The sequence below is a fragment of the Pholis gunnellus genome, assembly GCF_910591455.1.
Source record: "Pholis gunnellus genome assembly, chromosome: 17".
NCBI classification, from domain to species: domain Eukaryota; kingdom Metazoa; phylum Chordata; class Actinopteri; order Perciformes; family Pholidae; genus Pholis; species Pholis gunnellus.
Window position 1 is genome coordinate 6,749,597 of NC_136544.1, and position 27,446 is coordinate 6,777,042.

Consider the following 27,446-nt stretch of genomic DNA (forward strand, 5'->3'; position numbering starts at 1 on the left):
CAATTAGACGTCACATGAGGGGGGGGGAGTCCATTTCCCCCTCTTGTCGCTTGAATGACGTCACTATGCCAAATAAACACAACTCTATTTACCTCCGTTCAATAACTTATTCAATCTTCTCTCAGACGAACACATTATTTATGTTCATGTTCACATTTATTTAGGTCAGTTTAGACGCGTGCTGAGATTAAAGCAATGTAGACGTCTTTCTGTCGTTATTGGCATATTGCATCACTTTAGCACACGAGCACATTGCCTTAAAATAAACAACATGGTTTAGTTTAGTTTATTTCATAATTCACGTAATTTAGTCAAATGACTGCGAATTATATGGACATGCGTACATCATTTAGTTCATAGCAGCACATATGTTTACTATATTGTTGAGAAGAAAAAACTGTATTTAAGATTTGTTAAAAGGCAAATACTTGAACTACTCAGAGTATTTCTATACTCAACCCCAGTGTGAGTTTAGCAGCTGTCAGTTCGTAGTACTGTTTTGACACTTGTATTTTCTGTAACTATTTAGTTGTTAGAAAGTTTTAAAATACAGGATTTGTTTGTCAAAATGCCCAAAGGAGGTAAGAATGATTTAAACCTGCTACATTGACTTGACATCAGTTTTGTGCATTTGTTCACCTGCTGTTAGACACCCGACAACAGGCAGCGGTCCAGGCGATGTGCTTCTCTAACTTAAATATGTGCTTCTGTGGCACAAACCACCAACCAGCACGTGTTGTTTACCAGCCGCGCCGCTTCTATTGACACTTGTCTGGTCGCTGTCCTTCACCCACGTTGAACACTGTGTATCCATATCTGTGTGTGATGTCATTTGTTATCATGGTTATTGATTTAGGTAGGAAAGGTAGCTACAAGGGTCGTGTGCGGACGTACACGAGCCCCGAGGAGATAGACGCCCAGATGAAGGCAGAGAAAGAGAGGAAACAGGTTGGTGGATCTACATCTAAAGACTGTTTGAATCACGTCCCACACAGAGACAAGTGTGTTCAGCCAAGTTTTGGTCAAGCTAAAAAAAAAAAAGGGGTGGATCCTACACTTCCCAGAATGCAACTCAATGTGTTTACAAACCAATCTTCATGTCTAACATTGCTGGAGTGCCCTTTAACCAGCCAGAGGAGAGGAATTCATGTGAAAGCAGACAATGAGATGTTTGAATAGAGTAAATAATAATAGTATGTATTCCCTGTTGTTCCTGCATGTGTTTAACCTGACGCGTTGGTTTGATAACAGTCTACTGTGTGCACTCTCCTCATTCATGTGTCATAGCAAGAGCAGGAAGCAGAAGAGGCGGGGGGTGCAGCTCAGAATGACCTGGCAGAGGAGAAGCTACCGGCATCGGGATCAGAAGAGAGCGACGATGAAAACTCAGATGTACCGCCACACTGTTTCTGTCATTCCCTTGCTCTGTAACCAAACACACACTAATACAGTAATATAGTCGCATCATTTGTTATTCATAATTGATGTGCACCTTTGAAGCCCCTTGCATGGCAGTTCTTTTGTCATTTCGTTGTTTGCTATATTCAAAGCATTAACTTCATGTTGTACGAGCTGCTGTGATGTGTTTGCAGAGGAGGAGAGCGGGGGTGGAGGGCTTGATAGAAATCGAGAACCCCAACAGAGTGGCTCAGAAGTCCAAGAAGGTGACGCAGATTGAGCTGGACGAGCCCAAGCAGTTATCAAGGAGAGAGAGGTGTGTGCTTGGTGTGACGGCGTATCCGTGCTAAATGGGAACTTCATTTTGAACATATAGGATTTAGTAAAAACATCTTAACAGTACAAGTTGCATGCGTGACATTTGGGGAAGTATGGAGCCATATGGGGCACTGATACCCAGCTCTATTGTCTTGTGTATTATGTGCTAGAAATGTTAATTGTTTAATATGTGTTATAAGGCTGATGGGTTGTTTTTGTTTTATGTCTGTAAATTCCCAGTCCCCCATGTTTTATTATAACTTTCCTTATGTTACTTTCCCCCACCTTAACACACACACACACACACACACACACACACACACACACACACACACACACACACACACACACACACACACACACGCACACTCTGGCACAGGGAGGAGATAGAGAAGCAGAAAGCGAAGGAGCGCTACATGAAGATGCACTTGGCAGGGAAGACAGACCAGGCCAAAGCTGACCTCGCTCGTCTCGCCATTATCAAGAAACAGAGAGAAGATGCGGCAAGAAAGAAAGAAGAAGAGAAGAAAGGTAAGCGAGACATTTAATAAGGTGATTGTTATGAATATTTAGTGCCCTAAGCCAGAAAAACACATTCGTGGCTCTGTACTTATTGGTCCTTGTAATGAAAGCCTTTTGTCTCGTAACGTCAAAAGTGAAAACGTACTGTTTTGGAAATACGAACAATAAATCTACCCTCTGTCTTGCTGGTCCATGTAAGCTAAGCAGCGTTACAAAGTTAGTGTATGTCAGAATGAAATAACGGTCTGATCTTATAAGTCCAGGTCGAACTAACTAAATTTGGGACCGTTATGCATTATTCTCCTCCATTATTATACTGAGAAAACGCTGTCCTCATCCGTATGCACTATTGTATTGTGAAATAATGGTGCGATCTAAAAACTCATTTGCACTCTTCAAATGATTTTCTGAGAACATTTGAGTTACTCTGTGCGTTTTATCATCAATCAGAATGACGTAATTGTGTATCACGCTATCTCGACTTATGATTTAATCACAATACGATTCCATTGAAAGACGATCCATTACCTTCTTGAATTATCATCAATTATCACAGTTTGTAAAAAACGACTAACGGTTTCATGCAGTGCGTCAAGCTGATTGTGTCTCTCTTATTTTCTGCTTACAGCAAAAGACGCAGCAGCAGCAGCGGCGAGAGCAATAAACTCCCTCTCAATGAAATGATGCAGAGAATTTATCAGAGGCTTTTTTTACATGTTCACGGACTGAAGCAATATATATATTTGACTATTTTTAAAGGAAGAGCTGTGGCCTTGACATTTCTGTTACATGTGACCGTTTGTAAAATGGTTGCGGAGACACCAGTGGAGAGGGGTCGTGTATATTTTGGCACAGATTAATGGCCTCGTTGATCCCTCCAGGAAGTAAAGCTACAATTGAGAATACATTGTTCTTCACATGCACTTTGAATGAACATAGCCTTGTTCATGATGTTAGTGATGGTAAACTTGTTATTGTACAATTCTCACTTTGCGAACTGAGCTTTGCCACTTTGTTTTACCTGACTCGTGAAGATATTTCAGATTATTATGATGGAACTAGTAAAATGTGTACATTTCTTTATTTTCTTTATTTCCCTGTGAGAGAACTGTCCCGACTGATTTAGAGCTGGTAGCAGCCTCAGGTGCAAGAGTCCATGTGGCATCCACAGATGTGACAATGAGAGAAGACTTTGCAGCAGCTGAACAGCTAAATCAGTTAGATTAATATATAAGATGAGAAGGATGATGATCCTGTCGTGTCAATCTTAATTTTGCTCTTGTTTAACGAAAGGTACCCAGACTCCCTATTCAACAGGACTAAGGTCATGACTTAGAAGGATTCAAAATGAATACAAGCACATTTTCACGTAAGTCTGATTTTTCCTAATGTTCACATATACCGCATCTACAGTATTTCAATTATGAAATGTGCAATATGTATCACATCAGCTCAGCTGTGAAGGACAAGTATTCAGGTGAGTTTGACAACAATGTAATAATAAAATAAATGACAAATAAAAATAAACTTGCCAGTATACATATTTTATTTCACATACAAACATTAAACCTCAACAGATTCTTCTCACTTAAAATACTTGTGTGTGTGTATATATATATATATATCATTTTCTGGTAATTCATTAATCGTTATGAAATAACCACATAGTAAAGCGTGGAAAAATAAAGCTGAATGAATGAAAATATGATAACGTTAGTATTATATTATAGTATTATGTAACATTAAATATGATATATATATATCTTTCTTTAACCTTTTCAAAGTTTTAAATAAATAACATATTGTCAGCGTAACTGTAAGAGAAATATCCTACATAACATTTCCACTTGAAGGTTCAATATTGAGACATGCAAACATTGGATACAATGCATAATGCGTAGTCAGCCAATCCTGCTTCTTATTTGGCTAATAATAATAATAATAATAACTCAAAGTTAAGGACCATTCTTAGATGTATACCAGTGTTACACCACATTCTGTGCCCTGATCAGGAATTCCAGCTCTATCACCCTCCCGCTACAAATAATATTTCACACAAAAATAACCATTTTTGTCCACACTGCGAGCAGAGGGGGGCGATAATGCGCCATCTATAGAAACCATGAGGAATCAGCGGATTGGTGGAGAGTTTGGCGGACTTTATCCTCGCAGAGAGGGGTGTTGTTCTGTCTCAGGCCTGTGGTCAAACTTCAGTACAGTATCAACTACATGCGACAGCGAAGAGAGCCTCCACTCTACTGGTGAGTGAACCAGTTAATGTCAATGTTGACAACATGGAAATGTTTGTCTTGCCATGCAGAAATAATGTATTCAACGAAAAATAACTTGTTTTGCATTTTAACGTCTTATTTGGCACCATTTTATCGACGTGTCTGCTCTTCCACCGTACCAGGCGGGGTATTTAGCAATTGGCCGACACCGTGCTGACGTTGTTGTGCGTTAGCTCAGTAGTGAGTCGTTCTCGCGGTTCGCTTGTGTATATTTGTGTTTAACGCCAGAGAAACATTTTCTCAGCTCTCATGTATTTTATCAAGCGTCTCCGCTCTACAGCCTTGCCTCACTGCTGCTAAGTGTCTGTGTCAGGTGACAGCAGATAATACCAGAACAAGAGTCGGATGCATCCGGCAGTGACTTTTGGCACAACAGTGATTTGAGGACAACCAGCCTCAGATAAAGATTTGGCAGCTGCAAACAGCTGTGTATGCTGCTGAGTTACTTAATAACGCGCTATGGCAGTTACTGCAGTTAATTTGCTTATCGGTGTGTGTGTAACGGTTCAAAGTTTAACATGTCACTGCTGCATGTGACCTGCTTTGTCTGAGGCTTAGGACAGTAGTTATGGATCTGTGTGTCAGCAGCTCTCACTGCAAACTCTTTCATAGACATCCAACATATTTTATTTACTCATCTTTTTAAAAAATAAAATTGTCTCTAAACAAAGAATTATCTTCCTCCTTTAGATTTCCACTTTGTGTGAACAGAGAAACCATGTCTTCAACAAATGGGCACAATGTTGTGAGCAAAGACACGTGGGATTCACACAACAAGATGATGCTGGAGCCTCTGTCCGTCAACGACTCTGAGGTTTGTGTTCAGTGTACTTTAACAATAGAAGGTCTTATCTTCGCCCATGTTCCTGAGACTGGAGTTAAAGTTAAAAAATTGCAATTTAATATTGCAATTTTTCAGAGCCGAAACTAACAGTTATTTCCTTTATTAAGTCCATTTATTGTGCATTTTGTTCACTGAAGAGCTTGTGTGACACATCGTTGTTGTCCCCTGAACGATACAATATTTGTGTTTTTAGGTGTTCTCCATCATAAAGAAAGAGAAGCACCGGCAGACGTACGGTCTGGAGCTGATAGCGTCAGAAAACTTTGCCAGCAGAGCCGTGCTCGAGGCTCTGGGTTCCTGCATGAACAACAAATACTCCGAGGGATATCCCGGTCAGAGGTAACAGAATGAATCCAGTTCTCTATGAAATCCTAATGTTTGATAACGTCCTGCAAGTGCTGCATTCTGCTTCCTCGGTAATAATCAGTGTGATCCTTGCGTTCAGGTACTATGGTGGTACGGTGCATGTTGATGAGCTGGAGAGGCTCTGTCAGAAGAGGGCGCTGGAGACCTATGGTCTGAACTCAGAGAAATGGGGCGTCAACGTGCAGCCGTACTCAGGTACCAAATAGTGATTAAACATACAAAGCTCTGTTTGATGTTTGGTGTAGAGCCTGATGGATGTGATCAGTATTCAGACCTTTAAACTCTTCCCCCGTACTCTTTGCTTTTTCCATTAGTTAAACTTCTGTTCACGCTTCCCTGCCAGGTTCACCTGCTAACTTTGCCGTCTACACGGCCGTCGTGGAGCCCCATGGCAGGATCATGGGGCTGGACCTTCCTGATGGAGGTCACCTGACACACGGCTTCATGACTGAGAAGAAGAAAATCTCCGCCACGTCCATGTTCTTTGAGTCCATGCCGTATAAGGTACAAAACAATCGTGGAGTTGTCAACACACACCCAGCCTTCGTTAGATGAATAACAATTGAGGCACAGTGCTCTTATTGTGGAGGAAGATTACAAATATGAACAGTTAAAGCATGACTCAGCCTCCCTAAATCTTTTATTTATGATAAGAGTGTAAATTAAACCAGGAGTTTGTCTTCATTTCTTCATTGTAGCTTTAAAAGTGGCCTTCTGAATCACATTTTAAGTTGGGAATGGTTACATCTCAGTTATGGAGTCCTGGACCAAGTTAAAGAAGATTAGTCCTCATTAGAGCAAATATGTGCACGAGGCATTGACCTGTGGCTCCTCGTGAGAGCTGGAAATGATAATAGGCTCGTGATTTGACCAAATGGGGGATTACAAACAAAAATAATCAATAAAGGCCCTCTGGTGTCTTTCTGTGGACGTTGTAAGCTTCACAGCACATTGTATAGAAAGAAAATACAGGAAATGTACAATTAAAAAGTGGGCAAAATCTGAAACCTAAGATATTAAAGATGTTTTCATTCAAAGGTATTTTAGGTTGTTTCAGTTTAATGAGCTTATGGCCAAAGTACAGTCCTTTGTAAGTATTTCTGTGTTGTTCTTATGTTCTGTTTGTCAGATGCTGCTGTTTTGGTGTTTTTAATAAGACATCGTCTTCTGTTTTAGGTGAATCCAGAAACTGGCTACATCGACTATGACAGACTGCAAGAAAACGCTCGGCTGTTCCACCCCAGACTCATCATTGCAGGTACTTCTGCTACCCGTCCTACTCTCACACACTAAAACAAATCAATGAGAAGAGGAGAGTATTTTCAAAAATCCCTGAAAAACATCACATTCACCTCTGCGTCTGTTTCCTCTCCAGGAACCAGCTGCTATTCCCGCAACCTTGACTACGGCCGCCTGAAGCAGATCTCTAATGAGAACGGTGCGTACTTGTTGGGAGACATGGCTCACATCAGTGGACTGGTGGCTGCTGGAGTGGTGCCCTCACCCTTTGAGCACTGTGACATTGTTACCACCACCACACACAAGACGCTGCGTGGCTGCCGCTCTGGACTCATCTTCTACAAGAAAGGTAGAAATGGAATATGACGCCTCTGCCAAAAACCAACCACTTCCCTTTTTTTCGTTTTTGTCATCAAAACCCTCCGCTTTCTATTTCCCTCCTCCAGGCGTGCGGAGTGTAGATGCCAAGGGGAAGGAGACTCTGTACAACTTGGAGTCTTTGATCAACCAGGCCGTGTTTCCAGGGCTGCAGGGAGGACCGCACAACCACGCTATCGCAGGTTCACCTCATCATCTTTCTCCCTTTTTTGATTTTTTTCCCTCTTCACTCTCATCTCGACTGTCGTTCAGTTATTTCAGCCTCCATCTCATTTGGGTCCTGTTGTTCACTGGCAGGTGTTGCTGTTGCTCTCAAACAAGCCATGACGTCAGAGTTCAAGGCCTACCAGATGCAGGTTCTTGCTAACTGCAAATCTCTATCCACTGCCCTGATTGACCACGGCTACAAGATTGTCACTGGTAAGTGCCACAGGGCCACTCTACAGACACAAAGGGAAACGTATCTACAGTGTCAGTTGCTGTTGTGCAGAAGCAAATTGTATTTACCTCAAAGAAAACCTTTTATTTCCTCCGTCATTGAAATGGGATATATTATGCTCATTTTCAGGTTTATACTTGTATTTAGTGTTTCTTCTAGAGCATGTTTACGTGGTTTAATGTTCAAAAACACTTTGGTCACTTTAGAAACCCTGTTTTAGCGTACGCATACATGGAATTTGTCTCCGGTTTCCACTCCGCTCTCAATGTACCTACGCTATTTTACAATAAACAAGAAAAAAATCTATAAAGAATAAAAAAGGGCAGCAAAAAAATAGAACAGATGTAGGTATAAACATTTAACAGCTATATACAATATAAGTATAAATATATATCCACACATGTGAACATAAACCTATAAACAACAATGACAATGGAATTGAGGTGATAGAGCAAACAGAGGTAGTAGTGCAATATGACTTGTTTATTGTTCATCGGAGTGACGGCCAGTGGAAAGAAGCTGTTCCTGTGTCTGGTGGTTTTAGCGTACAGAGCTCTGTAGCGCCCACCAGAGGGGAGGAGTTGGAACAGCTTGTGTCCAGGGTGTGGAGGGTCTGCAGTGATCTTTCCAGCCCGTTTCCTGACTCTGGAGGTGTACAAGTCCAGGATGGGGGGCAGGCTGGAACCAATGATCCTCTCTGCAGACATGACAATCCGTTGTAGTCCTGTTTGGTGGCCGATCCAAACCACACAGTGATGGAGGAGCAGAGAACGGGCTGGATGATGGCTGAGTAGAACAGGATCAGCAGCTCCTGAGGCAGGTTGAACTTCCTGCCAAACCTGCCTCAGGAGCTGCTGATCCTGTTTTACTCAGCCATCATCCAATTACAAGAATCTAAGTGATAAATATGATATGAAATCTTTGTTAAATCTTTATTGAGTGCGGTACACTTCTTAATGCTTGAAAGTGCCGACCTCACATTAACGTTGAATCTATTTTCATGTAGTTTCATACGATAACTCAAAATATAACCATGTCATCTTTTTTTAAAAACAAAGCGTGATGACCTACCATGCTGGATGTCTCTGTTTTCTTTCCCTGATATTTGACTGGTATAAGAACAGGGGGCTGTAACAGACTTCTGACAGCAGTTAATAGCTTCATAGTGTTGCGTAGTTCTAACACTCTGTTTCTCTTCCTGTGTAGGCGGCTCTGACAACCACCTGATCTTGCTTGACCTTCGCAGCAAAGGGACGGATGGAGGACGAGCTGAGAAGGTTTTGGAAGCCTGTGCCATTGCTTGTAATAAGAACACCTGTCCAGGTATAGTGTGTGTTTTTGAACTGATACATGCAGCTTTGTTTGGCCCTAGTGTGAGTAATCTTGAGGAAAATAAGTCTATCTTTTGTTTCTATGAATGTATCTTTAGACTTGTGGCTCTTCCCTACAGAGGGCCACTCCTAATGTTTCCACATACATGTGTGTTTTTAGGGGACAAGAGTGCTCTGCGGCCTAGTGGTCTGAGGTTTGGCTCTCCAGCTCTGACCTCCAGAGGCATGATGGAGGATGATTTCAAGAAGGTGGCAGAGTTCATTCATAGAGGTAATCCTTTAAATGCACATATATATATATATATATATATATATATATTTTTAAAAAGCTTAATTGGCCAAGATATTTACTGAGAAGTGTGTTTGAACTGGTGACCAGACCACTGACGGGGGGCCAAGGTATCAAGGTTTTGGTGCTTTAAGTCCTACTCCGTAGCTCAGTCAACTGAGACTGTCAGTTGACTGAGTATTTAGAACTATCCACCAAAACAAAACTGGATTTCACATGAATGAAACTGCAATCTGAAAGCCCTCCCCGCTCTCCTTCCTCCTGCAGGTATTGAGCTGACCTTGGAGGTGCAGAGAAGCCTGGATCCCAAGGCCACTCTGAAGGAGTTCGTTCAGGCGCTGGCCCAGGCAGAGAAGTTCCAGCAGCGGGTATCAGAAATCAAGGCCGAGGTGGAAGGTTTCGCTGGCCAGTTCCCCATGCCAGGCCTACCTGAGCTGTAGAGGGCTGGACCGATGATTTAAAAAAAACATTATAATGCCAAATTTTGCTGGTGTGTTGTTTCGTCTGTATATTCGTTTTAATCTGTCACAACTCAAATCAAGATACTTACTGAAGCTTGGAACAGATTTTTCTTAATAGAAAGATGGATTTGCAGACTGCGTTGTCCTCAAATTATCCAGTGTTACTTTAGCACCTTTGCTGTTTTTAGTTTTCCACTGTTGCTTTGCTCTCCAATGTTACGATCACATTTAAGCTTTAATCTCAAAAGTAATTTACTGTATTCAATTTACAATTCCAAAGTTTTGTTACACTGTACTGCAGATTTAAACACAAAACATGAATATTATTTTCATACATGAGACATACTGTATACGTATACAACATAATTGTTGCATTTAATTGAAGGATTCATAATAAATGAAAGACATTGTGTATTGTCTTTCACTTGATCTGAAAACTGGTGCAGACTAATGCACTAACTACTGATACGAAGCACGTACTTTAAGCTAAATGCTAACATCAGCTAACCATGACTGCTCTGCTGATGTTAAGCAGGTATAATGTTTACCAAATGAACCATCTTAGTTTGGTGTGTTGGCTTGCCTATATTTGCTAATTAGCACAAAGTAGAGCTGAGGCTGACGGGAATGTTATTAGCGTGGCAGGTTTGTGGTAGTATGGGACAGATTAAAGACCTGATGGTGTCGCTAGAGAAAAAGTTAAGGGATCACTAAAGTAATTCTAATTCATCCTGAGGCAATCCATCAAATAGTTGATGAAACTTCTTGCTCCAAACCACACATGCAAACTTCATGGTGGCACTAGAAGAACAGTCATTAGGATTCATCCTCTGGGGACCACGCATATTTGTAAGAAATGAAAATTCATCCAATAGTTTTTGAAATATTTCAGTCTGAGCCAAAATGGGAGTCACATCGACTGAGATTGCTATCCATAGAGCCACGTAATTAGCATTATTAGAACAATGTCCCACATTAACTTATTCAACCATACGAGTACTTAAGTACTTCAAAATGGTCTACCTGTGTTTAGTAACTAAAATATGAGGCTAAATAACTGCAAATATGTCATTTATGTTTGAGGCATATTGTGTCCACATTCATTTAAAATGTATGTCAATGGTGGTGAAGTTTGGAGTCAAATCTAAAACAGTTGTCTGTGTACCACTAACGGTGCATTAACACAGGTTTTCATTATTACTCTAGCAATAATGTGTTGTTTTTACGTTAATGGTAATCCATATCAGTATGTGGAGATGGTGAATGTAGACTAGAATATAAACTGCGTGTAATAATAAACTTAACTGGACATAACAAATATTCTTCCAGAGGAAATGGTGTTTGAATTTGATTTATGATACTGATAACGACTGAATTCACCTCCATAGCTGTTCATGACACTGAAACCAAATTTGAAATATGACTGAGGAAGCAGTCGGATGTGTAGATTAATATGTAGATGTGGACTTGATCTCAGGCTGACTGGATTCATCGTTAGATTACAGAGGTGAGATGATTGTAAAAACAACACGGACGTGAAGGATTCCATGGCTGCTATGTTTTGTCTCCAGGCAAATTATTTATTTACGATCATATAAAAAAAATAAACACTCAAATTACCTCTTGTACTGAGGATTTATTACATCCTGACGAGATCTAAAGACTCACAGAGACTGACGAAAGCGACACAACAAACTTTCATGTGAAATGTGAGATATAAATACGAATATCTTGTCTACAATAGGTTTTCTATGTATTTTACCATTGAGGCCTTAAAATTGCTCAAAGTTCACTATTTCACTGTACAGAAAGTTTACCATCGGCTCTGCCATAAACACCCATCTACCCCGGGGTCATACCATGGGTCACAACTAATTATTTATCTACTGGTTCTTTTCGGGCAGCACATGTTACTTTTTAAAATCTCCTAGCCACCTTCTGCACGTAGGACATTTTAAAAAGTTAAATTAACAGTTAATTAAGTGTAATAAAAAAAAATCACAATGTTTATATATAACAAAATATATATTTGAAAAAAATATAAATTTAGTAAAGAATTTAGATTTATTTTGGTTTTATTTCGTTTGCTCTGAGGGGGATAACGTTACAGGGTGTTATGGGAAACATATTACACTTTTTTACTTACTTACTTATTTTTTTAAATATGAATTTCTCTCTCAAATATAATTGATAAGAAAGAGCAACAGAATGTGGTGTGAGTCTACCAAAGCACTCGACGATCGTTTAGTCTGGTCTTATTCCCTCAGGTCAGAGGTCAGTCTGCGCGCTTTCCATCCATCCACTGTTGAGAACCAACTGGTTGAGTACGAAGAGCAGTTCGTGACAAATAAAAAGCAATTGACCGACTAATGTTGGTGGTTTTCTTAAAAAATAGTCATATAAAGCTACGAAGAACAGCAGCTTTTGCGGTTTCACACAAGGAAGCTCAATAGTTGTTGTTAGCTTATCGGTTAGCCTAGCTAGCCTCGCTAGCCACTTTAGCTGGCTGTGGAAGAAAGTACTAGCTAGCTACCTAGCTAGCTCAAGCTAGCTAACCGAAGCGAACACATTCTTTGGACTGGAGCAGCGCAAACCAACGCAGACATGCAGGATATGCTGGCTAACGTGGATCACCTGAAGTTTGACTTGGAGCTGGCTATGCAGCAGCAGCTCGGGGCGCAGCCTCTGCCCTTTCCCGGCATGGACAGTAAGTGTTGCATGCTAGCTGGTACTTAGCCGCAGTAGGTAAACTTTCAGTTAACGGTAAAACGGATAGTAGCTAACGGCAGGTAGACACTGACACCTGGCCGGTGGTGAGAGTTCATGTTAGCGTTGTGTTCCCTCCCTCCCATGTCTTTATTAATGTTGTAATACTTTGTGTCTCTGCAGAATCCGGGTCTGCTGTGTGCGAGTTCTTCATGAGAGCAGCATGTCAGAAAGGTAAATTTAAAAACACACCAATTCAGCACGTTAGTGTTTCAATCCAGCAAAGGTGAGGACTCACAAGAGAAACATTAACAAACATAATGTCCAAAACGGAAGCAGCAGAGGCAGAGTTATCCTGACTTTTATTGTTTAGTACGAGTCAAGCTTCAAAAACTCCTAATCCTACATTTCCCATAATGCATTCAGACCATTTTAGATAAATTATAAGAAATACTGCTCATGTTCAAATATTAAGATGACCTCCATCGTTCACAAGGATTCAAGGATAATGTATTATCTTGAACTAAATGCATAACAAAACAAAAACAGTCGTGCATTCCTGTACAAACAGCAGCAACAAAACAATTTTCGGGGTAATATGTCCGACATTTTTACATTAAATAATTAATCATCAAGGAAACATTGTCCATCAATGTAGGGCTGAGTCGTGAGGTTAGGTTGTATTCTAATCTTATGGACTAAACAAGCGTCCGTTTTTGCTAAGACTGTGAAGGTATACTGACTTTACAGATTTGAGTGTTGTGAATTAGGAAAGTTGCACCATCGCTTGTGTTGTATCTTCATCTGTTCCCGCTCCCAGGTGGGATGTGTCCTTTCCGTCACATCAGTGGAGAGAAGACGGTGGTGTGTAAGCACTGGCTCAGAGGACTGTGTAAGAAGGGAGACCAGTGCGAGTTTCTCCACGAATACGACATGACCAAGATGCCTGAATGCTACTTCTACTCCAAGTTCGGTTGGTTGACTTGATATTTCATAAAATCACACAGATGAGCCCAATAACCGTATTTGCATTGTGGCCGTTGAGCACCCAGTTGTTAAAGTGCCCAGAGTGCATTTAGTCTAGTTTTAATTTGTGTGTTTAAATCCCACAGGTGAGTGCAGCAACAAGGAATGTCCATTTCTGCACATTGATCCAGAGTCCAAGATCAAAGACTGTCCGTGGTATGACCGAGGCTTCTGCAAACACGGTACGTCCTGCTCACGCAAACATTCCAGCAGTACTGATATCAACGCACTGTTTCTACACATAGTTATTCAACGCAGCCTCTTTACTTTCTGCTGGGATCTTTATCCATCTTCCCGTCACAGGTCCTGACTGCCGACACAGACACACAAGAAGGGTGATCTGTATGAATTACCTGGTGGGCTTCTGTCCAGAGGGAAAATCCTGTAAATTTATGCAGTACGTTATCCTTTTTATTCGATTCCCTTCACAATAGAAATGTGTGTGATTTTCAGGTCAAATGAAATACACCACTTGTGACTTGTTTTAGCGTTTGCTTTATTTTTTTTGGATGAGTTATGTCATCTAGGACAAAAGATTGCGTTAGCAATAAAATCTGAATTATTGGAGACTTCCCCTGACAGTGATGTAGATTAACCGTGAGATGTTCCTCTACAGCCCTCGTTTTGAATTGCCTATGGGAGCTTCTGAACAGCCTCCTCTACAACAGCAGATTCAGAACCAGACAAAGGTAAGAGGAAACGTACTCAACCTCCGAAATACACACATGTGCCGACGCCTCTACCTCGGTGCTCTGCTCCATGTTATTTACCCGATAATCTTTTCACTTTTCCTGCTGCAGCCTGTTCCTACTATCGGTCGCTCGTCGCTCTCTCTTATCCAGCTGACCAACTCCAGTCCAGGCCTGCGGCCGCAGAACCACATGCCTCACATGGGTCACATGGGTCACATGGGTCCTCCTCATCAGAATAACATGACAGGCAACAGAGGGCCTCGGCCACTGGACCAGGTCACCTGCTACAAGGTGAGTCACCGGAACCTGTGGCTGCTAATGTATTCTTGTTCAATATCACCACCAAGGCACCACTCTCACTGTAGTCCTAATACCGTAAAGCAAGTTTGACATTCAGGTAATATGTTATTGGCTTTCTTGTACCACGCTTGTGTCTTTTCCGTAAATATGAAGCTACAGCCAGCAGCCGTTTTAATACTTAACTTTTACAAAGTTATTTTCACACGTGCAACATGACTGTTTCCAACTTCAACAACTCAGATAGTCGGAACAAAAGAAAATGAAATAAAGATTGATGTGCATACATGAGTGTCGTTGATCTTCTCATCCAACTCTCTGGGGAAAAAAAGAAGCCAATAAGAGTATTTCCTCTTCCATCATTTTAATAATGATCCATTAATATCTTCCATGTTTCTCTCCCCTGTGTCTGTAGTGTGGTGAGAAGGGCCACTATGCCAACAAATGCACTAAAGGTCATCTCGCCTTCCTGAGCGGACAATAACCGTCAGCCTTGAAGTCACCGCGCTGCTGCTGCTGAGTCCTCATGTGAGCAGAGGAGGCCTCTTTGCTCCACAGGCTGAAGTTGAACTGAAAGACTTTGACTGCCGCTGTTGTGTGTGAGTTTATACAGACACAGGCAGCCGGAAAGATAAACATAGCTATTTCTATTTTTTGTGGATACATGAAAAAAAACAAAAAACAGACGAGGTCACAATCGGTGCGGCTGTGGTTGAATGACTTGTGTGTTAGTCTTCGGGGTTTTCTACGTTTGTACTGTAAATAGACACCAGGGTCCAACAGGTGTAGTGCTGTAACACGATGCAGCTTCTTTACAGGTTAAACTGTTTTTTTGGGTCATGTGACTGCATCAGTGACACCAGACCAGTCTGTGTGAAAAAAAGAAAATTGTCATAAGTACCAGTAGGAATGTAAAATCATGCAGTTTCTACTCAGACTACTGTACAGAGCCCAAATCCACCCCGCAGAGTATTGTACGTTCAACACCACGGTAAATCTTCTGGCTAACATTTTAAATCCTGGAAATTATTCTTTTCTGCCCAGGGGGTCCTGTGTTGTTAAATCTGAATGCAGTTAATTCAAATTTTACCCAAAGAGATGTTTGGCGCAGCTGAAAAAAACAGTATCTAAAATGAGTTGTATTGAAAGTCTGAACATAATCCCTCAAACTGTACAGTGTGTTCAAATAAATGTCTTTGTTACAGATTTACCTGTTATATTTATATTCACGTAACAGTGAGATAGCTCCACTTCTCATAGTTGAGAATTGTCACTATGAACACAGCTAAACAACTGGAATACAAACTCACACACAAACATGATATCCAACAATAAATCTTAGTTTTGTTTATTGGTCAAAAACAGTCACATATTGAACACAGAGCTGAGAGTAGAACGAGCAGGGGGAACAGAGGTTAGAGCTCAACCCCCCGAAGGCTGAAGGCTCTCAGTGGTACTTCCTCCAGCGGTCATGTTCTGGAAGAGAAGATGGAGAGAAGGATGTTTAAATGAAATGCAAGTTGTTTTTTTGCTCTCAGAAAAAACACTTTAATGTAAAAGGTAGAACATTCTAAACGGGGAGCGTATGCATGTCTTACTGATGTGGTCGTACTCCCACAGGTAGCTCATGGCCACAAAGCCAACCAGCAGCATAGCTACACCACCGATGCCTCCCTTCTTCACGTTAATGTACTTGTTGTAGTATTTGTCGTGGCCTGGAAGACAAAAACAAAACGGCATTAACATCAGCTGAAGACATCTCGATTCTCAACTACAGGGACCCTCGTAAATGTCACTAGAAATATCGTTTCAAGGTCTAGTTAAGCGTTTCCTCTTAAGAGCAACTTTTACTGAGGGACTGAACTCCTGGACTGAGAGGAGCGGACTTGACCCCATTGCTATGGATGACATGTTTCATTAATGAAAGGCTGATTTCATTCAAGATCTTTTAGACTGCTGTCGAGTTTGCGTTCCCCGTTGCACCTTGATCATTTGGAAATGGAGGAAGGTTTAGGTGTCCGTATCATAACGTTTATTATAATGACTTCCTTCTGCTGCTTTCTTATTATAAAATGGTTGCTGGTGTTGTAAAAAACTAAAGCCTGCATATCACAGTGAGTTAGTTATATTGATTGCCGCACTACTTTTGTAGATGAAACTTTTTTTCAGTAGTTCCTCCCTTGATAACGTTGCTTTAAGTCGGAGCAGGTGGTCTCACCTCTGCGGACGGATGAGATGAGGCCATTGGGAGTGAAGTCTCGACCTCCAAGCCAGGATCCCAGCTCACCCAGTTTCACGTCCATCAGCCGCTTCTCGATCACGGGAACTGGTCACAAATGGAGACAACAGAGACAGTTTGATCACACATCGTCCAGAGTGAACACAACATGCTGTGGCTCCGGTAGTTTAACACCAACTCGCTCGCTTAGATCTGTAATACTTTCCATCTCTGGAGCTAACTGTTGACACATTTGACATTTCATGTTTGCCATGTTACTCTAAAAAAGGTACTCTTTAAAACCCACAGTACATCAAAGCACTGACTTTAGTGTGTCATTTGTTCGGTTCATTAGTTTTACTTTTTAAATTAGCTAAACAAATGATCAGATTGGGGTAACGGTAACATGCACCGGTTTGCAGGCTATCGTGCAAGCTAGCCAACAGAAACGTAGACATAACTTAAAAATGCAAAGACAACGTAATTACGATAGATTCGGCCAAACTGCAAGTCATATCTAAAGCTTCCGATCAGCAGACATGAAGGTTAACTGTACAAAAGCGACTGACAGATTCACTCCAACTGCTAAACCGGCAATGACACGCAAAGTCCTTGACGTGACTTAAAGGATTCACTGCGGCCTTCAGTCCGACACAACCCTTAAAGACGACTCATAAACGGTCTGTGTGACACCTGAACACAACGCGTCTGTGAAATGTAAAATACACCAACAACGAAACACACAAAATTGAAAATTTGAGTTTTTTTTGGCAGAGGACACGCTAGTTTACCTGGTCTGTCCGCCATCTTGACTGGTGCGAAGTAGCTCGAAGCGGTGAATGATGGGTATAAAATGACCAAGTGCATTATGGGAGAATATTTAGAGTTTTAATTCTATCCACTAGAGGGCAGCAGAGCCAACATAACCAGGAGTCTAAAACTGAAAGCATACATCCATGTACAACAGGCACAATCACAAACTACAACAAACTACCGGTAAGTGTATTTAAAGATCCATTCAGACATGTTTTAGGACATTTGTCATTTATTGAAAGACATTTGTTTTCACACGTTGATGGCAGTTAATCAGGTACACCTGCTCATATTGTTGTATAGGTTTTTGTTCATATATATATATATATACTTTTGGATATATATTTATATTGTACATAAATATTTATGCTTAAATCTGTTCAGCTTTTTCTTTTTTTGTTGTGTTGTCCTTTATTCCTGTTTATTTGTAAATTCTGTGTATGTACGTGGAGAGCAAATTCCTCATATGCGTACGCATACATGGCCAATAAAGCTGATTCTGATTCTGATATTCAGAGAAGGGTGAACCGTCTGCCTTGTGGAGCTCTGGAGCATGATGGTGTTCCTGTGGGTGCTGAGGCCCACAGGGGAAGAAGGCTGTAAAGAGTGCGACCTGTTGCAGAGCAGATCCAGCGACAGGTAAGCACAAGCTTTTTATTTCTCTGCAGCGTCCTTTTCAGAAGTTTGACAGACGCATAAAGGAATAATATGAGCCTGTCAGGGGCACTTTTAGTGAATCCAGGTTTGAATATACTGGAGTTACCCTTAAAATGCATTTATGCATTGATATATGTTCAAAGTCACAATATAGTAGAAAATGCGTTGACCCAGCTACCTATAGGTATCTAAACATACACATTTATTCTGATTCCTCAGTTTTTTGTACGACCCCATGTTAAACCTCTCTCTCCTTCAGATCTCATGCATTTTGAAATAGTGACCTGAAGGGTTTTCCACACTGTCTCAAAGGAATACTATTTCTTTAAGAGAGGGGAGCCGATCAATGAGCAGCACAGCAGCCAGCAGCGCTGGTACACATAATGTACCTGAAGATGTAACGAACATCTTATTGAGGCTTGTGTTTGTGTTTGTGTGTGTGTGTGGCAGAGGTGGTGCTGTGGTAGTTCAGGTCCCTTCTCAACACGCCCACCAATCAATACAGCTCTCTCTACCCTCCTCTAATCTCTCTCTCTCTCTCTCTCTCATGTGGTTTTGGCCTTCATCCAAGACTGAGGCAACCTCTTTCCTTTATCTGACTGATTTTCCTGCTTCACTCTAATGACCTGCATTAGATGGAGGACTCATAGAGATGTCCAACATCCACCCTGTTTTTCCCCCCTTTTCACTGCATCTCTCTCTCCACACACACACACACACACACACACACACACACACATGAACAGTATTTATGTGTGTATATGTATTTGTGTTGAACATGGATGAATCTTTTCCAGGCTTTGGTCTTTGATGTTGATGATTCGGCTCTCTTCACCGAACGCTCAAGTGTTGCCAATTTTGCTTTCTGTTGGAGAAATGTTCTTCTGTCCATGAAATAATGAAGTGCTGCAGACTCTGAGCTAATTCTCTTTAGGTTCATCAATGTGAGGAACTCCTTTTATACACAACTAGTCTTGAGATCCATTGTTAATATACAAATATTAGTGCAGCTTTGAAGTTGTGGCAGAGACACTGTCCTGTTATTCTCTGTACAAATTTGAATGTAGCTTATGAAAACAAAAAAAATCGCCCCGCAAAAGCTGTGCATGGCTATTTTTGGAGGCCCAATCAAATTAAAAGGTGCCCAGGCAGAAAGCTCATTATGAAGGTCACACACTTGTTTGAACCAACATCTTGCTTCTGTCTGATTTACACACTCCGCGGGGCCAGAACCTCTAATCCAATCTCACTCGATGCCGCTGAGAAGCCGGCACTCGCCCCCAGAGGTGGCAGACTCCCAAATGCACTCATCGAACACCTACACACACACACACACACACACACACACACATGCGCTCAGATGCAAACATGCAGAGACGTAAACACACAATGACACGCTGTGCACACATGCAGAGATAGACACGAGCACACACATTTTCATTTGGACTGTAAAGGTTACCGACAACTCTGTAACATAAACTCATTTAGAGACCAGAAATGACCCTGTGGTTCAGGCTCCACCTGCGTGTTCATTGGTTTAGTTTGTTTGTTATAGCACTGCCTAGGGCCTCACTGCACTTCAGAGGAGTGTGTACCAGCCACACACACACACACACACACACACAGACACACATACACACTCAAAAAAGCACTTGGGAACGGATGATTTTATTCCACCTCAAGAGGCAGGTGCCCTCGAGGTCTGCCACAGAGACAGCTCTTTGAAGCTGATGGAGAGAGATAGAGGGAGATAGAACGAGAGATGGAGGGAGGGAGGGCAAAGAATAGAGGGACAGAGAGAGGAGACAGGGATGAAAGAGGACGAGGGCAGAAAAAAGATGAAGACTGTAAGTACACAAAGGGTGAACTGGCAGCAGGAAGAGAATGATGGAGGGAGATAAAGGAAAAAGGAGAGAGGAGAGGAGGGGACTGAGCCCATGTCTCTCTCTCTGCACACGGCTCTCTAATACACATGACCTTTAAGCAGCCACTCTCCCACTCACTGCCTGTTCATCCATCCTTCATGCTCCACATCCTCTTTCATTTCATTTTTTAGACTTCCCATTGTTTTTTCTTTAAAATCAACACTTCTTTGCTCTCTCCGGTGATTTCTCTTCTCCCCATCTGTAACTGTCTCACCCTGACTGTCTCACCCTCTCGTCCCTTTCTATCACATCCTCTCCTCCACATATTCCTGCTCTTTTGCCCTCTGTGTCTCTCTTCTTTCTCTCTTAACTCGCTCCTCATCACGAACGCCATCTATTCCTCCTCTTACTGACCTGTATATATTTCTTTTTCCTCCTCTCTCTCCCGGTCGAGAGCTCACAGGTGGAAAGACGGGCAAAAATGGGCCGAACAGATAGACAGGCAGGCAGGCAGGAGTGGGTTGTGGGTAATGGATTAATCAACCCTTCCATTACTACAATAATCTCATTAGAGATATGGAGATCATCAGGGGAGCTGCTTAAAGGAGCTCGCTGGCCTGATGAGGGTCCCAGAGGAACCTTTGTGTGTGCGTGTGTGTGTGTGTGTGTGTGTGTGTGTGTGTGTGTGTGTGTGTGTGTGTGTGTGAGAGAGAGAGCCAGATGAAAGAAGAGAGGGGGAAAGAGGATACTACATGTGTAGAAAGACTCCACAGGGACCATTTCATTCCTCACGGCAATATTGGCTTTAGCCACTAAATCAAACTTTCACATTCACTCACACTCTTAAATGTAATGGGCGCTAATGGCTCGTTGACTAATCGAAGCTACACTTCTGCTGAATACAAAACAGGCCTGCAGTACACTTCAAACTTTGCTTGAATCTGGTAGTGATGGAAGAAGTGGCGGAATTATTTGTAGAGCGTTTGTGGAATGATAAAGGTGGTACTTATCCTCACTTAACATCGACAAAGTGTACATTGTTTGATGGCACAAAGCTTCATAATAAAAATAATCGGTGCAGAACATTTCACCTTTTTTGTCAAACTGCTGAGAACATTCCACAGGTCGACGTTGACCTTCTTTCTACTTTTAAAGGCATACTTTGACATGTATATCTTATTTGCTATCTTTCCGAGACTTAAATGAGAGCACTGCTATCACTCTCATGTGTGCATTAAATGTGGAGCTAGAGCCAGGAGGTGCTTAGCTTAGCTTAGCATAAAGACTGGAAGAAAAGGGAAACAGCTAGCATATAGCTCAGTCCAATAAGATGTGAATGCAACACTAACATATCATAACCTTTTTAAGTTGATATGACAAACTTGTTAGCTAACAGTTGCCTATTTACACATCCAGCAACAAGACGTGGAGCAACATTAGCAATGGAGGAATTAGCTGACTGTTTAGCAGCTAAATGCTCCACTATGTTCACCAGCTTGTCGCAAATCTTGACAAGCTGGTGACAAGCTGTAATTTGCCTTGCTCAAGGGCATCTCAGTGGAGCTGGTTATTTGTTTCCCATTCCATTAATTAGCCACTTTTCTGTCTAGTTTTAAACATGCTCACAAAGAGAAAAACAGATATCCACTATTCTGAATATCAGCTACACAATCTCCTCACATGCATCAACCCCATTGATCACACCAGTTTGTTTATTTGGTGAGGCTGGGTTTGTCTCTGGAACGTGCTTTAAACTCTCTTCAGTGGAAAGTCTCAGTCGATCTGACGCTCTTATCCTCACCCTGAGCAGAAACTGCCCGTAGCATCTTTGGCACTCTGTTTCTCCTCCACTTTGCCCTATTAATTCCGAACGTAACATCAATTTTAATTGTTACTGCAAGGACGCAGTTATATATGTCTCTATAAAACGGAACTGTACAAGCCAGTAGATAAAGAGCCGGACGTAGCAGATTTTTATTTAAAGCCAGGAGCAGCAAGCTTTTGTGTGAATCTTTTTTTTCTTTCAAATGGAAAACATTTCCAAGATCCTATTTCTTAATCTTGAAGAAGCTTGCAACACCTTGATTGAATTAGTATTCTACCTTTTTTATCAGTTGTAATGTCTTTGCTGATTAACTCTCCTCTAACACCATCATAAGGTCAACATTTAGCCTCATCTGTACTTTGTGTTTACTGCTAATTAGCAAATGTTAGCAAGCTAACATGCTAAACCAAGATATTAACCATGGTTAACATGCTAAACATCAGCATGTTAGCATTGTCTTGTGAACATGTTGTCATGCTAGCATTTAGCTCAAAGCACAGTTGTGTTCAGCCTCACAGAGTAGCATGGCAGTAAACTCTTTTTGTTTAATTTAAATTCGGTAGTGTTTTCTGTCTTCAAGCAGTGTTTCTGGATTCCTAACTGACCACTGCGGGACAGAATGAACTAGGTGACGGTGTTGTCTGCGTGGCAGTGGAAGGTGAAGTAGACATGGCCTCAAGCCTCTGCTGCAGATTAGACACAGATTGGTCCCATTGCTTTACTGCGAAATACTGCAGCTGAGGACAGAGACAAATACAATTACAGCACACACACACACATTAAAACACACACGGAGAATACAAATATGCACACACACCCAAGCAGAGCTGTGTAATTGAAATAGTAAAGGGGCTGGTTGTTACATAGCAACCTTTAATAAACAACGGGCGAGAGAGAGAGAGAGAGAGAGAGAGAGAGAGAGAGAGAGAGAGAGAGAGAGAGAGAGAGAGAGAGAGAGAGAGAGAGAGAGAGAGAGTCTGGCTCTCTTTGTGTCTCTGAGCTTTGGTTACATGGCGTTGAGCTTCAGAGCAGAGATTTGTTTAACAGAGCTCTAAAAGCTTGAACTGACTGAGAGAGAAAGCACACACATGCAGACAAACAAAAACTCACACGGACAGACAAACCTCTCCAGAGAGCATGGATGAGATTTGAAAGGGAAACAGCAAAACAGAACTATGAATAGAATGATCTCAGTCATGAAAGAAGATTCCTCTCTTTGTCTGCCGCTTTCTATATCGCTATCTGTCCATCTGTCTTCCTATCCATCTCTCTGTCTGTCTGTCTGTCTGTCTATATCTCTACATTTTGAGAAATACATTTATTCACTTTCTTGTGCAGATTCTAGAAGAATAGATTAGACGATTGATACGAATCTCATATCTTAATTATGCAAAGCTAACCAGGTGCTGGCTGTAGCTTTACATTTAACATACAGACATTAGAGTAATCTAACTGTATTTCCCAAAATGTCAAAGTATTGCTAAAAGAAACGTTGAAGGTCAGTTAGTTTAGGATTTGGGTTTAGAATGAGTTTTAGCTTGATGGGATCAATAGGGCTGAGGGATAAAGGACGGAATGTCAATAGATGGCCCTTATAAGAATACATGACCTATGTGTGTCGTTTCAATGTGCCTGTGTGTGTGTTTGTGTGTTACATCGACGTTGTGCTTCGCCTGTGTCTTCATGTAATTCCGGCACAGAACAGCCAAACATAACTGTAGTGTGGATTTACAGCAAGTGCTTTCCGAGGGCTCAAGGCGCTTTCCAGTTTTTCTGGAAACTTAGAGCGCAAGCGTGTGTGTGTGTGTGTCTGTGTGTGTGTGTGTGTTTGCATTTGTATGCACATCTTGGGAGAGAAAAAGATACAGAGATACTCTGAGAGCAGTGAGCGATTGTGTGAGTCTGTGCAGCCTACATCAATGGACAGAACACAACTGTATATGTGTGTGAGCACATCTTTAAAGCTCACTAATTACCGTTACATTACTTTAGATGTGCTGCTAGGTGGATCGTGTTCCCTTTGGACAGAGCCAATGTGTCCCATTGTTATCAGTCTTTGTGCTAAGCTAAGCTAACCGGCTGCATTACATTTAACCGAGGAACATGACTGTGGTATTGAGTTTCTTTTCTCACTCTAGAATTGTCCCCACATTTTTAAATATTCCTTATATTCTAGGGAATAATATGGCAAAATTCGTAATCTGGTCACATATTCTGACGGTTCACAGGATTTGTTGTGACACCGGCAAGCAGTGACTCAATTCTGAGCTCTCTCTCCGGTCCACAGTGCTTCACTGCATGTCAAATGATTTTATATCTGTTTTTCTCTCTGCTCAGTCTCTCGTTGTCACATCTGAGTAGAGTCTCAATAGTGTCGATGGACTCTCTCTCGCTCTCTTTCGCTGACTCTTTCTCCTTTCGCTGTACCTTTTCCCACCTCCTCTATACGCCTCTCCGCTTTCATTTCCCTCCAAATCCACTCGGCTGCATCGCACACCGACAGAGTACCCTCTGCTCTTTCGTTAGAGAGAACCCTGCAGTCTGTTGTGTGAACTCTCCTTTTCTTTTCCGTCTCCTGGCACCTCTCCTTTCTCCCTCCCTCTCTTCCCTCAGTCTCTCCATCTCTAAGGAACTAATTTCTCTCTGCTTCTCTTTCCTCAGACACTGCAGCTTTTCTTCTCTTTCTCTGTCTACTTTCTGTCTCTCTGTCTTCATCCATATTATCCTTGCATCTTGATATCCCCTTCTCTCTCTCTGTCCAACCATCCCTCAATCCCTCTTTCTCTGCTTTTACACTTGTCTCTTTCCTTTTTCATCCCTCTTCTTCTTCACCTTGCACATCATTACCTCCTCCTCTTCTGCCTTCCGGTGCCTATTTCACTCACTCCCTCCTGTCTTCCTCTATCCGTGAGATAGGATTAAGACCCCGCTGTCTCTCTGTCTTTGATTTTTTTTGTCGTCTTTTTTTTTTTGGTGGCTTTGCTCTCATTTTCTTGTCGTCATTTCTCAAATTTGCCTATTTCCCCGCCACTCTCCGCCTTTCTTCATCTCCTTCTCCAGAGGTGAGGGGAGGTGGCGGCAGGCGGTACTATCAGTATGCAGAGTCATGGCGCTGTGGTTCTGCCGTCATTGATTGAACCGGCAGCTAAATTTAGACACTGTTGAGGCTCAGCATCTTTACAGGCTGGAAGGAGGGATAGATCAGCGGATGGAGGGATAGACACACACACACACACACACACACAGACAGTCACTGTGAGATAGTGTTAGAGAGTATATACTGTATATATACATGTAGTAAATCAGTATAAAATCAGCAGCAGTACATTGATAAAAAGGTTGAAAGATGCATAGACACTTCAGTCAGTACAGTGCTGCAGGCTGTGGGTACGACAGAAAAATTATTCCATGTAATGGACGGAGGCGTAACTTAGTCTGACCCTTTTCACACATTCATAACAAACATCTGCACAGAAAAATGTTTATGGGACACACACACACACACACGCAAAAAGTTGAGTAACTCATTCTTTCCGGACAGATTGCTGTGGGCTAAAACAACACGACAAACAATTAGTATTAGCATAATTCCAGAGCTGCAAGGATTCCCACAAGCCGAGCAGAGAGAGAGAGAGAGAGAGAGAGCGAGAGAGAGAGAGAGAGAGAGAGAGAGAGAGAGAGAGAGAGAGAGAGAGAGAGAGAGAGAGAGAGAGAGAGAGAGAGAGAGAGAGAGAGAGAGAGAGAGAGAGAGAGGCAGAGGCTTGCAGCCAAATGGAGAGCTCGAAGGGCAGTACAGACAGAGAGACAGGCAGGAATTTAGCAACTCAATTAAAACACAGACAGACAGGCACAGTGAGAGGCAGACAGCTAAAGAGATAAGCAGGCAGACAACAAGAAACAACAACGCCCTCTTGATCCAGAGGATTTTACGCAGATTAAATTCATCTCAAGAACGTGTTTCTGGACCGGCGTCAAAACGCCCGCTGTGCCACACGATATGTTTGTATGTCTCATAAAGGACAGTTTGCTTGATAAATCACAGATTAGTGTTGTTTCATTGGCGCTGTTTCAAATGCAGTTGGCATTTTTTAAGTGTTTCTTTGGCTTTCATTGCTGCAGTTTTGTATCCTTTACTGTAAATCGTGATTTTATTTCCTTGGATAGCAATGTGGAACTGAAATGAACTGGGAAGTAAAGTATCATTTCTGTGTTAATATTTACTTATGATGAATATTTAGGCCTGATTTTGACCAACTGAGTGAGTATTGGTATTTCAATTCCAAGCTCAGTGTTTCTAATCGTTCACACAGTTAGCACAGCAGCACTCTATCTAAAGGCTCCCTGTGGAGTTTTCAATGCTGCGATGCAAACAAAAGAAGAAGACTGCAAGATTAAACAATGAAATGAAAACAATGCTGGATTCAACATATTTCTAAATAGCAGGCTTTGCAAATGTTACACAAAGGATACACAAAATGTGTTTTGGTGAGTGACACTGAATGTAAACATTCTTCACATGGCAGATTTAAATCATCCATATTCATTTATTTTTTACAGAAAGTGCAGTCGGTGAGTAAACGTTCAAATATTTGTACATTTATTTATCTCTCTAACTTAACTACCAGCCAGCACAACTTGCAAAACTACGCCTTTAAATCAAAAAGTTAACTATTGCACATTTAAAACCTAACAAAAATTGACTGCCGTGCTAACATAGCGGTTCGTTGCGTTAAATGCTTATGTCATCAACATGCTCACAATGACAAGGCTAACATGCTGAGCAGGTATGTGTTGTACCGTGTGTCACCATCAGTTTAGCATGTTAGCATTTAGGCAGCTGGATTCTCTCAATGTCACGAGAGAATCGCAGGATCACATGTCACACAAAAATCCATCCGGTCAGGCCTCAAGTAATGTGTTTGAGTCCGGTAAGCACCGACCAATCAGCGCCCTGTGAGGAGCTGCTGGCAGCTATGGGCGTGGCTCAGGTGTGAGAGAGAGGACTGCTCATTCTAAACAACAATGGAGGCTCCTGAAGAGGCTAGCGTAGATGCTGCAATGGCATCAGTTGTATCAGAACTGGAGAGCATTTCTTCATTGAAAGGAGAGCAAAGAATAATAATAATAATAATACTTTCTCGGTGGAGAAAATGTTTTCGCTCTTCTCCTCACTTGCTGCTGTAGGAGTTTAAATTCCCGCTTCATCCAATCACCTTCTAAGTATTTTTTTTTTTTTTAAAGTGCCTGCCTTTTTCCAAAATGTTTCCAATGATGGCTTCTCAGACGTGTAACAAATCATCTAGCAGGTCAGGTTATACCTGATGATGGCACCAGATGAAAAGTCAGGGGATCGGAAAAGGGGGACATGGATCCATCCAATAGTTGCTGTGATATTTCAGTCTGGACCAAAGCGCCGTGCCACTGGCATCCCTAAAAACAGGCAGACAGCAATTTGTTAAGCCTCAACAGGT

At 41.7% G+C, this 27,446-nt stretch overlaps 4 protein-coding genes across 5 annotated transcripts; 3 read left to right on the forward strand and 1 right to left on the reverse strand.

Annotated features, from left to right (window-relative positions):
- Positions 1–595: 595 nt before the first annotated feature.
- On the forward strand, positions 596–3,005 carry pdap1b (pdgfa associated protein 1b). The gene is made up of 5 exons (XM_079177225.1): positions 596–948; positions 1,288–1,392; positions 1,593–1,714; positions 2,096–2,247; positions 2,867–3,005. Exons 1-5 carry the CDS (start codon positions 826–828, stop codon positions 2,920–2,922), a joined length of 558 nt encoding a protein of 185 aa, XP_079033351.1. The 5' UTR covers positions 596–825; the 3' UTR covers positions 2,923–3,005.
- A 462-nt stretch (positions 3,006–3,467) lies between these two features.
- On the forward strand, positions 3,468–10,286 carry shmt1 (serine hydroxymethyltransferase 1 (soluble)). The gene is made up of 13 exons (XM_079177224.1): positions 3,468–3,607; positions 4,329–4,499; positions 5,220–5,343; positions 5,567–5,712; positions 5,819–5,934; positions 6,083–6,243; positions 6,916–6,997; positions 7,115–7,327; positions 7,425–7,538; positions 7,654–7,776; positions 9,002–9,118; positions 9,287–9,397; positions 9,683–10,286. The coding sequence occupies exons 3-13, from the start codon at positions 5,248–5,250 to the stop codon at positions 9,853–9,855; spliced, it is 1,452 nt and encodes a 483-aa protein (XP_079033350.1). The 5' UTR covers positions 3,468–3,607; positions 4,329–4,499; positions 5,220–5,247; the 3' UTR covers positions 9,856–10,286.
- Positions 10,287–12,184: 1,898 nt separating this feature from the next.
- On the forward strand, positions 12,185–15,769 carry cpsf4 (cleavage and polyadenylation specific factor 4). 2 transcript variants are annotated; one of them, XM_079177000.1, is made up of 8 exons: positions 12,185–12,583; positions 12,766–12,816; positions 13,403–13,555; positions 13,695–13,790; positions 13,912–14,005; positions 14,225–14,297; positions 14,409–14,591; positions 15,013–15,769. In XM_079177000.1, exons 1-8 carry the CDS (start codon positions 12,481–12,483, stop codon positions 15,079–15,081), a joined length of 822 nt encoding a protein of 273 aa, XP_079033126.1. In that variant the 5' UTR covers positions 12,185–12,480; the 3' UTR covers positions 15,082–15,769. The 2 variants fall into 2 exon arrangements, with proteins under 2 accessions (XP_079033126.1, XP_079033125.1); XM_079176999.1 differs by having other exon boundaries at positions 14,225–14,591.
- Positions 15,770–15,921: 152 nt separating this feature from the next.
- Positions 15,922–17,649, reverse strand: atp5mf (ATP synthase membrane subunit f). Its single transcript, XM_079177730.1, has 4 exons — positions 17,607–17,649; positions 16,816–16,923; positions 16,196–16,312; positions 15,922–16,073 (listed from the first exon to the last, which is right to left on the reverse strand). Exons 1-4 carry the CDS (start codon positions 17,620–17,622, stop codon positions 16,045–16,047), a joined length of 270 nt encoding a protein of 89 aa, XP_079033856.1. The 5' UTR covers positions 17,623–17,649; the 3' UTR covers positions 15,922–16,044.
- Positions 17,650–27,446: the final 9,797 nt, after the last annotated feature.

Bases quoted from the DNA above. Each gene is read 5' to 3' on its own strand.
- cpsf4 (XM_079176999.1), top strand. From the start codon at position 12,481: ATGCAGGATATGCTGGCTAACGTGGATCACCTGAAGTTTGACTTGGAG. The intron at 12,584-12,765 runs GTAAGTGTTGCA...GTGTCTCTGCAG, and splicing joins GCCCTTTCCCGGCATGGACA to AATCCGGGTCTGCTGTGTGC. The intron at 14,006-14,224 runs GTACGTTATCCT...GTTCCTCTACAG, and splicing joins AAATCCTGTAAATTTATGCA to CCCTCGTTTTGAATTGCCTA.
- atp5mf (XM_079177730.1), bottom strand. The intron at 16,313-16,815 runs GTGAGACCACCT...TTTGTCTTCCAG, and splicing joins CATCTCATCCGTCCGCAGAG to GCCACGACAAATACTACAAC. The intron at 16,074-16,195 runs GTAAGACATGCA...CTTCTCTTCCAG, and splicing joins GTGGGAGTACGACCACATCA to AACATGACCGCTGGAGGAAG.
- shmt1 (XM_079177224.1), top strand. From the start codon at position 5,248: ATGTCTTCAACAAATGGGCACAATGTTGTGAGCAAAGACACGTGGGAT. The intron at 6,998-7,114 runs GTACTTCTGCTA...TTTCCTCTCCAG, and splicing joins CCCCAGACTCATCATTGCAG to GAACCAGCTGCTATTCCCGC. The intron at 7,777-9,001 runs GTAAGTGCCACA...CTTCCTGTGTAG, and splicing joins CGGCTACAAGATTGTCACTG to GCGGCTCTGACAACCACCTG.
- pdap1b (XM_079177225.1), top strand. From the start codon at position 826: ATGTCATTTGTTATCATGGTTATTGATTTAGGTAGGAAAGGTAGCTAC. The intron at 1,715-2,095 runs GTGTGTGCTTGG...ACTCTGGCACAG, and splicing joins CAGTTATCAAGGAGAGAGAG to GGAGGAGATAGAGAAGCAGA. The intron at 2,248-2,866 runs GTAAGCGAGACA...TTCTGCTTACAG, and splicing joins GAAAGAAGAAGAGAAGAAAG to CAAAAGACGCAGCAGCAGCA.